General features: G+C 38.4%; 1 protein-coding gene across 8 annotated transcripts in view; it reads left to right on the forward strand.

Moving 5' to 3' along the window:
• Nucleotides 1-12373, forward strand: part of LOC139976342 (chromodomain-helicase-DNA-binding protein 5-like) — a 33763-nt gene that overhangs the window by 4251 nt on the left and 17139 nt on the right. For all 8 annotated transcript variants that reach the window (XM_071985031.1, XM_071985027.1, XM_071985032.1 and 5 more), the window contains exons 6-22: nt 129-350; nt 953-1096; nt 2022-2216; nt 2905-2998; nt 3357-3517; nt 4139-4716; nt 5197-5293; nt 5846-6037; nt 6870-7006; nt 8095-8296; nt 8538-8659; nt 8926-9099; nt 9332-9473; nt 10483-10614; nt 10770-10887; nt 11085-11302; nt 12029-12167. In XM_071985031.1, coding sequence (XP_071841132.1) covers nt 129-350; nt 953-1096; nt 2022-2216; nt 2905-2998; nt 3357-3517; nt 4139-4716; nt 5197-5293; nt 5846-6037; nt 6870-7006; nt 8095-8296; nt 8538-8659; nt 8926-9099; nt 9332-9473; nt 10483-10614; nt 10770-10887; nt 11085-11302; nt 12029-12167 — 3067 coding nt within the window. The remainder of the gene's footprint in view (nt 1-128; nt 351-952; nt 1097-2021; nt 2217-2904; nt 2999-3356; nt 3518-4138; nt 4717-5196; nt 5294-5845; nt 6038-6869; nt 7007-8094; nt 8297-8537; nt 8660-8925; nt 9100-9331; nt 9474-10482; nt 10615-10769; nt 10888-11084; nt 11303-12028; nt 12168-12373) is intronic.

Raw genomic sequence — 12373 nt, forward strand, 5'->3', positions numbered from 1 at the left:
GCACAAATGGCAACAAGCTATGTTAGCAATCAAGTTGCACTATTTTATCTGACCAGGTTTGGCAAAATCATAGCCAATTTTCTTTTCCCCCATAAATGATTTATGAAATGTTGGTTGCTTCTTTGTAGGATGAAAGTGAGAGCAACTACAGTGAAAGTGAACCTTCTGTTGATGACGAAGAGGAGAATGCTAGTACGAAGAGTGTTCCATCTGTCCAGTCGGACAGCTCTGCCGCCTCCGCTAAGAAACCTGCCAAGAGAGCCCCGCCTAAGAGAAAGAGACCTCCCCCTCCCAAGAAAAAGAAGAAGCCAGCATATGGAGGAGGATCATCAGAAGAGGATGGCTATGAGGTAAAGATTACAATCTTTATGCTTGACAGCTCTGAAATTTTAAAACGATCTTTTTCTTATGCAAGAGAATGGAAAAGTCTGACACCCTAAAGGAACATTTCACTGGTAATTGGTGAATTTATTGGAGGTCAGGCATTTTATATATGATCCAAGTATCGTATTATAAGGCTGCGGAATAAACTCTCTGCCCTCAAATCGATCCATTGACAGTCAGAGCTTGTTCAAGTCCAAGCTCAACACACAATTCTTTTGTATCACTTTCAGTTAATTGCACTTTTGTTTCATATCATTGTGAAGCACATTAGACTGCTGGGCATATTTTTGGGCTTTATCAATGAATAATTATTATTATCATCATTATATGAAATGTTACAAACCATGTAAATTATGGACATCCTATCTGCACATAAAGTAGGGACCCCCATCATGCATCTGTTATTTAGATCACCCCCCTCCAGAGTGTAGGAAACTCACAGCAGAATTTAGCACCCGATGGGAAGATTGTCAGTCTTCCACAAGAAAGTAGGAGGAACATTCTTCCAATTCTTTCCAGAAGTATTTGGTGGTCAACTTTAAATCTTATACGCGTGTGTCCTTTTCAGACGGACCATCAAGATTACTGTGAGGTTTGTCAGCAGGGTGGAGAGATTATCCTTTGTGATACCTGTCCAAGAGCCTACCATCTGGTCTGTCTGGATCCAGAACTTGAAGCAGCACCAGAAGGGAAGTGGAGTTGTCCACAATGTGTAAGTTAACTTGACAGTCGTCTATCCAAACCTCGCTAGAGATGTCGTACACTTTACGTGGTACCTTCACCTCGTCAGATTTTCCAAGAATCGATTTCGGTATGGTTCTTCTGTTAGATGACTGTCGACAAGTTCTCATTTTGAAATAAACCTTCTTTCCAGTTTTAATATAGTTTAGATTTTGTTAAATTCCTCTTTGCTTGTTCATGCCACCATAATGACTTGACGCTTGAGATAAATTGTTGGTATAGTTAGTTGTTTACTTATTTGCCTTTCCATGCTAACCTCTTCAAGGTCAGTCAGGTGAAGATTTTTTCTTTTTTTCACCATATGTGTACAATTTATTGGATTTTACATCCCATATATATATGACTCTATATGTGTGCCATCACATACATTAAACTGCAGTGACATGTTCCATTGACGAGCATACTACATTGCTACTTTTAAAACGGTAACAGCAAACGATACCTTCTTGCTAGTTTTAGCTGATCGCTGTCGTGGCAGATTTACCCAACTTTGACAAATTTCTCTGCTGAAGTAGGAACGACTTTGTCAAATTTGTAAACCTTGTGAAACCATCTATGGTATACTAAAATGGCACAAAGATACGCTCTGGATATATGCATAAAATCGATTTGTGAAAGATGCTGCTGTTTCTATCGGTGACCCATCCAACATGTAGATCTCCCTGAGCAGAAGTTTCTCCCATTACCACTCCAGTGACACAAAAATTGGGACGAAAGTGGGGAATTTCTGTTACTTATTCCACCACATGTGATGAGATGATAACTGATAGTAAGGTTACGTACAGTGGACAAGGCATGGGCTTATTGACCTTATTGACCAGAGATAAAAGTAACAGTATCTGTCCTGTTGGGGGTGTGCATGCATCCTAAGTTTTTCTTCCCTCTTTCTTTGACAGGAGGCGGGCGCTGCTCCCCCTTCGGCTCATGTAGTAGAACAAGAACAGGATGAACACATGGAGTTCTGTCGTGTGTGTCAGGACGGAGGGGAACTTCTCTGCTGCGATCAATGTCCCTCGTCGTATCATATATTCTGCCTCAACCCACCTCTCAAGGAAATCCCAGATGGAGAATGGCTCTGCCCCAGATGCTCGGTGAGCAGTTTCATCTTATTGTGAAATCATTTGTAGATCAGCATGTCTTAAAGAGTACAGTAGCAGTCTATATATTAGGAATTGATGTTAAAGATTTAGTCCTTGTCTACTAGTAAACGGGGAATAATTCCAATTAGTATCCTGTGTCACAAGATGGTATGCAAAATGGTCAAATTGCCATACAGTCAAAAGTTGTATGGGGGTTTTGTACACAGGAATAATAGTAATCGACAAAATTCAGAGCCTTCGATCCGCTACAGAAAAATTTGAACAATATTGAAATTATTCCCTGAGATGAAAGCAAACACCCTTGTCAAAATAATGGAGCAATATCAGAAAGATATTTTGAAAGTTTTATCTTTTTATTTCAGTACTTGCCGCTGTTTAGGTGTCAGTCTGTCATGGATTAGATAGAGCAGTAATAATTTAACGGTGTATTTTGTTTTGAAGCAATTTTGAATTCTCTAAACTTTATCTCATATAAAAGACTGTGTTTCCTGTGTACAAAACCTGCTATTATACATCTTTGCACTTGTTTAGCAATTCGCTCACATTTGGTATAGCATTTTGCTAAAACTATAAACTGGATAAATTATTCTCTGTAGGTCAATGTGATAATAGAGAGTATTTCTCTTTTGGTGTTGATTATTACATCTCCATCTTTGAATGTTTTCATCTCCCTGTGCAGTGTGAGCCACCCAAGGGTAAAGTTCATCGGATCCTGTCATGGCGTTGGTCCACGCCCAAGGTAGAAGATCCCCCTCCAAAGAAGAATGAAGAAGGTGACAAGATTGAATTTTTTTTTCTAGCAAAATTTACTTTGATAGTGTCGATTAATTATCGACAAATATATTTTCATCTCTATCCGTGTACTTTACTGCTGTATCAAATTCTGACCTTCATGTTAATTACCGACCAGTTATGAAGTTGTTGATGTAAATGTAAATTACAGGAACCATCCATATTTTTTTGGTTGGTAGTCATTAGTAGATTTGGATTCCGATGGTCATTTGAGCAGCTGTTGCTTATGGCGTTTCGATGCAGAGTGGTACAAACATCCAAGATATCGTGAAAATGTTGTAGTATATGTGCTAAGTTTGTGATTTCCTATCACACATTGTATATTTTTTTATGTCATAGATCACAAGGCATCGGATCACCATCCAACCGTGATCAACACACCTGTCTCGGAAGAGAAGAAACGTGTGACCCACGACCTCAGGCCTAAGCCCATAAGAGAATTCTTTTGTAAATTCCATGGAATGTCTTACTGGCATTGTGATTGGGTCACAGAGCTTCAGGTGAGTGTACCAGCTATTTACACAGCTCTCGTTGGGTTGAAGCTATAGGGATATTCAGTCTTTGCTGACAGAAACAAAGCTAGCAAAGTCAGATGAACCGCTTAAGATCTTAAGACTTACTAGTTTTATCCGTTGTTAGACCTTGAAATTTTGAAGATTTTGCAATCACCGTTATCAAATTGCAAAGCAGCTGTTTCCATGCTTCCTTTTCTTTCATTCTGGAGCAATATGTAAGTAAAGCTTTTCACTTTGCTTTTCTGGATCAATATGTAAGTAAAGCTTTTCACTTTGCTTTTCTGGAGCAATATGTACGTAAAGCTTTTCACTTTGCTTTTCTGGAGAAATATGCAAGTGAATCTTTTCACTTTGCTTTTCTGGAGAAATATGTAAATTAAGCTTTTCACTTTGCTTTTCTGGAGCAATATGTAAGCGAAGCTTTTCACTTTGCTTTTCTGGAGCAATAGGTAAATTAAGCTTTTCACTTTGCTTTTCTGGAGCAATATGTAAGTGAAGCTTTTCACTTTGCTTTTCTGGAGCAATAGGTAAATTAAGCTTTTCACTTTGCTTTTCTGGAGCAATATGTAAGTGAAGCTTTTCACTTTGCCGTCAATTGATCCACAGATGGAAGTTTTCCACACAATCTTACATCGCAACTACATCCGAAAGACGGACATGGAGGAACCGCAGAGCTTTGACGAGATCATGGAAGGAATGCATCACCTGAGACGGTTGAAGGAGAAGAGAGACAAGGTGAAGTCAGACTGCGAGCAGTCACCGGAAAAGAAGAAGTCGCCGGAGAAGAAAGCTGATGGTGCAGCACCGGATGCGAAAGAGAGCAAAGACGAAACGGACAAGAAAGAGACGAAGGAAGGAGGAGGAGATGGAGAGAAGACGAACGGCGTGAAAGAGGACGGCAAAGATGGAGGCAAGAAGAAGAAGAAGGAGGGCGAGAAAGAAGACGACGACGAGAGCATGGCATTGGCGATAGACTTCTACGAGAGATTCTACCAGTTTGGCATCCAACCGGATTGGCTGGACATACACAGAGTCATCAACATGGCCACGGATCGGAAGGGCAACGTGCAGTACTTCGTCAAGTGGCGTTCTCTGGCATACGAACAGTGTACTTGGGAAGATGAAGAATTCCTACTCAGCATACCCAATGGTGAAAAGCAAATTCACTTTTTCAATCACTTGAAGTGAGTATACCCAATTTTGTTGTCTTCTTGTTGTTGTATTTTATCAATTATAAGCACCTCATGATTTTCACAAAAAAAAAATTTCATGATAATTATTAATGAAAAATTTAATTTTTATCAAACAGATATATAAGTTTCTGAAAATGCATATCGTTGATTCACTTCAAAAGGAACTCAACCAAGAAATGATATGGGAGGAGGGAAGGCGGAATTGGGGCCATGTTTTTGGGCAATCAGTCCATCCTTGCTCGTATGCATCTGTTTGAAAGTACCCAGCATGATGAAATGCAAACTGTTATTTCATTAGAATCTAGCCATGATGACAGTACTCAAAGAGAATTTGTTATTTCTAATGTGTCTTGAATGCATCGAAAAACGTGATTATCAGCAAGCTACGTTAAGATTAGTTGTATAAAGAGCTGCTTGAGATAGGTGGTTATGAGTAACTGAAATGTTGATTCTATGATTGTTATCTGTCAGGGCTACGATGGGAGGTTTAATACCAAGAAAGAAGAAAGGCAAGGGAAAGAAAAGCAGAGCAGAAGAAGAAAAGAAGAAACTGGAACCAACAGTCGATGTAAGTTTTTGTCTTGACGGCCTCGTGGTGCTAGTCGGTTTTCCACCTTAAGGAGGTCGTCCTCTGATAAGAACCAGGTGTCTTTTGTTTTGCATTACCGGGTAAAAAAAATTGTGTAAAACTTGTAAACGGGAGGAGCGACCTAGCAAAGATCTCACAGTTTGTGTGTAAGTTCCCTTACAATGTACAGCACAAGTACAGGAGATTCTAAAGTTATAATACATTTACATGTTGTTGCATTATATATAAAAGTTACAATCAGTGAATAGCTAATGACCACCTTCCTGCTTGCAACTTTTTGCCTTTTGACATGTTTGGTCCATGGATAGTCCCAACCACATTTTTCAAAATTTACCTCTCCCATAGAAATTTGACAATTTGTGATGTGTTAATGTCCCTCAAGTATGAATTTTCCTATGTACTCTAAGTGGTTATAATAGTTAATCAAGATGAGATCATTACCATTATTGCACATACAAATTTAACACAAACATAATTTTGGATAGGGGGTTATGATAATCATTTTATTTCATGTTTATTTTTCTTATGTAGATTAAAAAGAAGTATGAAATTCAGCCTACTATGATAGACCAGTGTGGTGGTAAACTCCACGACTACCAGTTAGAGGGTCTCAATTGGCTGAGATACTCCTGGGCTCACGGAATCTCCACCATCTTGGCAGATGAAATGGGTTTAGGGAAAACTATTCAAACTATTGCATTCCTGTATTCTCTCTACAAAGAAGTGAGTCGGCATAATATATACATATATATATATTTTTTTCTGTTCACTTCTCGAACTGAAAAGCAAATAAATGAGCAGCAATTCTAGAGCAACTCGAAAAATGAACGAGACAATGAAAAATGGGGAGACACAGAATGACACATGCGAAATTTTCAGTTGGTATGGTTTTGAGTAGTCCAGTCTCTCACTGATTGAACTTGACAGATTTTCATTCCCAACCATCCACCATCTGCTGTCACGGATTGTGGATTCAAGTAGTGCATTATTAATATTTCTCTGAAAAGGACACAAAGAAAGTTATTTTCAACTAAAGGTACCTACTGTGTGCTTTGCTCTGTTGAACTAACATAGGGTCTCGCATTAGACGTCAAAGAATGCAATTACACACTTTTAGCTGGTAGTTGGAAATTATTTTTTTATATATTATTATTTATTATTATGGTCATTTATTTAGCTAGATTAAATTTACTTATCAGTTTGCTGACTAGTTAATATTGTAATATGATAGTGCAATGAACATGAGAATGTTGCAGCAGTGAATTGCTTTATAGTAATTTTGACAGCTTTCCATGGTAGATGTTATGTAATCGGTATTGTAATCGGTAATGTGTTGATTGCGTCATGTGTCAATTCTAGCTGATTGTCTACAGATTTTTATCATCATCGTCATGAAAATCCCACGGTTCCAGTCATTTGTTAAACTTAAGGAAATAATTTGTATATTTTTGTCGCAAATGAGATTTGTATTTCCAGCGTCTCGATTCTAAGTAGACTGCAGTAGAAGTTGGAAATTTTAAATGCATTGGATGTGTTTTTTTCTCCGTTCTCTCAGGGACACTCAAAGGGTCCATTTCTCATCAGTGCTCCATTGTCTACCATCATTAATTGGGAGAGAGAGTTTGAGTTTTGGGCTCCAGATTTTTATGTTGTAACATACTGTGGTGATAAAGACAGCAGATCAGTGATCAGGTAAGATGTCATGAGGGCAAGAAGTTAAAAATTGTAGTTAAATACTGGCAGTCTTGGTGGTCACATGACATCATTTCCATGGTCTAGTTCTAGGTTGTGTGCCACCACGCCTTGTTCTCTAACTATTGTTAGTCCTATAACCCAGAGTGACCAGAGTACTAGTATGTCACAATGACAGGATGTTAAGAGTTTATAATCATGGTCTAGTTCTTGGTCGTTTGCAATCAAACTTGTGTAATCCCTAAATTCTATCCTATTACTCAGAGTGCTAGTATGTCATAATGACAGTATGTTAAAAGAGTTTATTATCATGGGCTAGGTTAACAGTAGTATGCCATGTAACTATTGTAATCCTTAAGTCCATCCTATTACTCAGAGTCACTCAGAGTACTAGTATGTCACAATAAGCGGTCTCGTAACCTTACACTTGATAGGCTCTGTGAGTGGATTAAGCAGCCTCGTAACCTTACATATATGATAGGCTCTGTGAGTAGATTAAGCCGCCTTGTTACCTTACACGTGATAGGCTCTGTGAGTAGATTAAGCAGCCTCGTAACATTACATATGGTTAGGCTCTGTGGGTAGATTAAGCAGCCTAGTAACCTTACACATGATAGGCTCTGTGAGTAGATTAAGCGACCTCGTAACCTTACATATGTTAGGCTCCGTGAAGGGATTCAGCAGCCTCGTAACCTTACACCTGATAGGCTCCGTGAATGGATTAATGGACCTCGTGACCTTACACGTGATAGGCTCTGTGAATGTATTAAGCGACCTCATAACCTTACACATGATAGGCCCTGTGAGTAGGTTAAGCACATATGATAGGCTCCGTGAGTAAGTTAAACAGCCTCATAACCTTACATATGATGATCAATTTATTGGCTGAACATGAATGATGCTCAGTAAACGTTCTGATGTACCTTAAATGAGCTGCTCTGTGATTGTGTAAATGGAACCAGTCTTTGAGTTGTATTTCCATTTTTGTTTGCATCGAATCTGTGGTACGCCCATGTGTGAAAGTTAGTGAAATTTGAAAGCCTTTTGGTTATACAGTGATTTTATTACCATATTAATCTTTCTCATAGGGAACATGAGTTTTCATTTGAGGATGATGCCGTGAAGGGTGGTAAGAAGGCCTACAGAATGAAGAAGGACTGTACGGTGAAATTCCACGTTCTCTTGACATCGTACGAGTTGATCAGTATAGATGTTGCCACACTATCTTCAGTATTCTGGGAGGTTTTGGTAGTCGATGAAGCTCATAGACTGAAGAATAACCAATCAAAGGTAAGAACAGACAAATTGCTGATTGCCTTTGTCATTTTTACAAATATTATTATACATTTGAAAGCTAAACCCCTCAGGTGAAAACAAATGCCTATTATTGGGCTCAACAAGGTAGCCCGGATTGGAGGAAAGTGCGATACCATGTGTAAATGTTATTGTCTGTGGTGGATCAATTATTTGCTTTCAGGAAAGAAACAAAGAAATTGAAAATGTTTTGTTTTATTTATTTACTTTTCCCCAGTTTTTCAGACTGTTGAGTAGTTACAACATTGGTCACAAGCTTCTACTCACAGGAACACCTCTACAGAATAACCTTGAAGAATTATTCCATCTGCTGAACTTTATGAGCCCTGATGTTTTCAAGTAAGCATTCACTTGTCTTTGAATTAGTTTGAAACGATGATAATATAAACAGTTTTGACAAATCCCTTGTAAAGCAGTCCCCATTGTCCACTCCATTTTTCCATTCCCCTCCCCCGGCCCCCTTCCTCTCTTTATTGAATTTATCGTAAGATGTAATTAGGACACTTCCTCTCAGAAGCCCAACCCACTTTTAATTCAGTAAATCTGTAAAGTGCATCAATTTTCTGTACTGTACTCTATTTTTATTTATTGTTTTTTTTCCATAGTAATCTCCAACATTTCCTTGACGAGTTTGAGGACATTGCCAAAGAAGACCAGATCAAGAAACTGCACGTCCTCCTCGGCCCCCACATGTTGAGACGTCTCAAGGCAGATGTCCTGAAGGGGATTCCTTCCAAGAGCGAGTTTATTGTCAGGGTTGACCTCAGTGCTATGCAAAAGTAAGAAACAATTTTATTTTTGATCAATAAATACCAACTTACAACTGTTTTTCTGATGTTAATACCTTAGAACTGTTTTCTGATATTAATACCCTTGGACTGTTTTCTGATGTTAATACCACTTTATACTGTACTTTTGCTCACATATTTTTTTACACAGTTATTGTTGTTTGCTTCAACTCCAGCAGTTTTCATAATAAAAGGGGGTTTGTAATTTGTCTGTCTTTTCCAGGAAGTACTACAAATACATCTTGACTAAAAACTTTGAGGCCCTCAGTTCCAAGACGGGAGGCCAGAGCGTATCATTACTGAACGTGATGATGGATCTGAAGAAATGTTGCAACCATCCTTACCTATTTCCCACTGCCGCTGTAGTAAGTCACCCTCACAAGCAAATGTTTGAATCAGAGATTTTGTCTTAAGAGATATTCATTTTACAGATCAATATGGTGTGAGGAACTTGCTGGAAAAATTTCTGTGTCAATATGTGAATTTCCCCTATCCTGCTGGCGTGTGTTTTATGGCAATAGTAACAATTTGAAACAGTTAAGATAAGATAAGATAAACTTTATTAAACCCCACAAAGGGTAAGTGAATGCTCGTATAAAACAAGTGTATAAAACATCTAAAAAGATAAGAGATTACAAAGTATGAAAACATGTGTACATAGGCAACAGGAGGAACGATCAAAAATCCGAAACAGTACATTGCACTGTGAGGAGAGGACGAAAATAAAAACGAAAATACCAACAGGGCAAGCATTAACGTCTAAGAAGTAGGTTGTGTCGTTTCATGCATTGTGGAATGAATGAAGAGGGGTGTCTGTTAGTTCTAGCCAACGGCAGCCTCATCCTACCACTTCTAGGGATGATCGCTCTATCCAGAAACTTGTGGACTGGGTGGTCTTCAATATGTGAATCTCCTATATCCTGCTGGCATGTTTTATGGCAATAGTAACAATTTGCAACAGTTGCTTCAATATGTGAATCTTCTGATGGCGTGTGTATTACGGCAATAGTAACAATTTGTAACAGTTGCTTCAATATGTGAATCTTCTGATGGCGTGTGTATTATGGCAATAGTAACAACTTTTAACGGTTGGTGAAATTCTTAAATCTATCTTGTGGAGGTGTAGACTGGATTTTTCCCCCTTAGAAGTTTATAATATTCTTTTCTAGTAAATTTTATATTTGCAGTACTTGTTTATAACTGTGTAGAATGCATAGGCTTCACTTGAGAGCAAAATCTGTCCCAGCATATTTTGGAAGGTGCATGATCACCACCATGTCTGAAGTATTTGATGTACTTCTTAAGACTTGGAATCTGTATGATGATGTTTGATACCCTGCTGTTATAATCTCTCTCTCTCGTTGTTGTCTATAGGAAGCTCCACGAGCACCGAACGGTGCCTACGAGGTCAATGCCCTGATCAAAGCCTGTGGAAAGATGATTTTACTCACCAAGATGCTACGGAAATTAAAAAAAGGGGGACACAGGGTGCTTATCTTCTCGCAGGTGAGGACCTATTGCATTTTTTTCTTGATTTATATATTTTGTTATGTGTAATTACTGGTATTTAAGTATGAGATTATTTGTAGAGATTATGAGATTATTCATTATATGAGTAGACATACATATTTTATGTGTTTTTTTTTTTTCTTTTTCTGCAGATGACGAAAATGTTGGATCTGTTGGAAGACTACCTTGAAGGTGAATGTTTCCGCTATGAGAGAATAGATGGTGGAATCACTGGCACTCTCAGACAAGAGGCTATTGATAGATTTAATGGTAAGTTCTTCACTAACATCCAAGTATTTGCATTGTTTTCTATTATAACATAAGTGTATTATTTAATAACGTATGTTTTTATTGTAACCAGCCCGGTGTTGTACTAGTGTTCGTTCAGAGAATGTTGATACCTTCAATAATTATAATTCTGTTTTTGTTTTTTGATCGTTTTTGATCGTTTCTTTTCACTCCTACAGCACCGAATGCAGAACAGTTTGTCTTTCTTCTTTCAACCCGAGCTGGCGGTCTGGGTATTAATCTGGCTACAGCCGATACCGTCATTATATACGATTCCGACTGGAACCCGCATAACGACATCCAAGCGTTCAGCAGAGCTCATCGAATCGGTCAGGCCAACAAGGTCATGATCTACCGGTTTGTGACGAGAAACTCGGTGGAAGAGAGGATCACTCAGGTAAATGATTTTGAAGGTTGGAAACCTGTATTTTATGAGGAGGGAGAAATGTAATGTGAGATGTGGACATGATCAATCTCATACATGCAAGAAATTGGCTGTTTCTCTTTTTTAAGTGATTGGTAGAGACAGAAAGTTGGGTTTGATATTTACAGAGGTTTTCTAATATTGGAACATATCATGAAACTTGATTCTACTGTATAGCACAACAATTGGGGCCGGGGGGGAGGGGGAGGTGGGGGGAGGACAGGAGATATTGAATTCCTAATGAAATTAATATATTAATGTATTGCTACTGAAGTGTATTTATACAGTAGTGAAGTTTTTGCTTGCATATCCACATTCTAATGTTTAGTGGTGAATTGTATAGTTTTATCGGTTTTGATGTGATTGATTATTGGCACTTAAGAAAAGCTATGACGGCAAAATTGGGCTCTTCGAAAGAACATTAGAAGACCTCAAACTATTAAACATACTGCTTTCACAACTTAAACACATGATGAAGAATTTACGGGCTGAAATTCAATGTGATGCTCAGTAAACGTTCTGATGTATTTTGTGACAAAAATCGCCAGCCCTAACATGCCCAGAATTTGCTCTGTTAAGAAAGTGTGGGAACGATGTGGAAGAAGTGTATACATGGCTTTGAATAATGAGTATTGCTTGACTCGCTCGAGAGGATGAAAGGTTCGTGAATTGAACCAACATTCTATCTTCTCTCTAAAGGTTGCGAAGAAGAAGATGATGTTGACCCATCTCGTTGTCCGTCCCGGTCTTGGTTCTCAGGCCAAGAATGCCATGTCTAAGAAAGAGTTGGATAACATCTTGAAGTTTGGTACAGAGGATCTCTTCAAGGAAGACATCGGTGAGTGAATAAAAAAAAATCTGTGTCCCTATCCTGCCACAACGTTTGATCCACAACATGTGGATTCGGGAAATGGATCTTGAACGGTCGTCTTTGAATGTTAACAGTTCCCCATGTATGACGTTGTTTGTGTAGGTTTTGTGAAATATGTGACACTGGTAAGTAAAGAAATATGTTTTGCAAGACTTGAAAACTGATGCAATTCT

This window comes from Apostichopus japonicus, chromosome 11, assembly GCF_037975245.1.
Source record: "Apostichopus japonicus isolate 1M-3 chromosome 11, ASM3797524v1, whole genome shotgun sequence".
Classification (NCBI taxonomy): Eukaryota; Metazoa; Echinodermata; class Holothuroidea; order Aspidochirotida; family Stichopodidae; genus Apostichopus; species Apostichopus japonicus.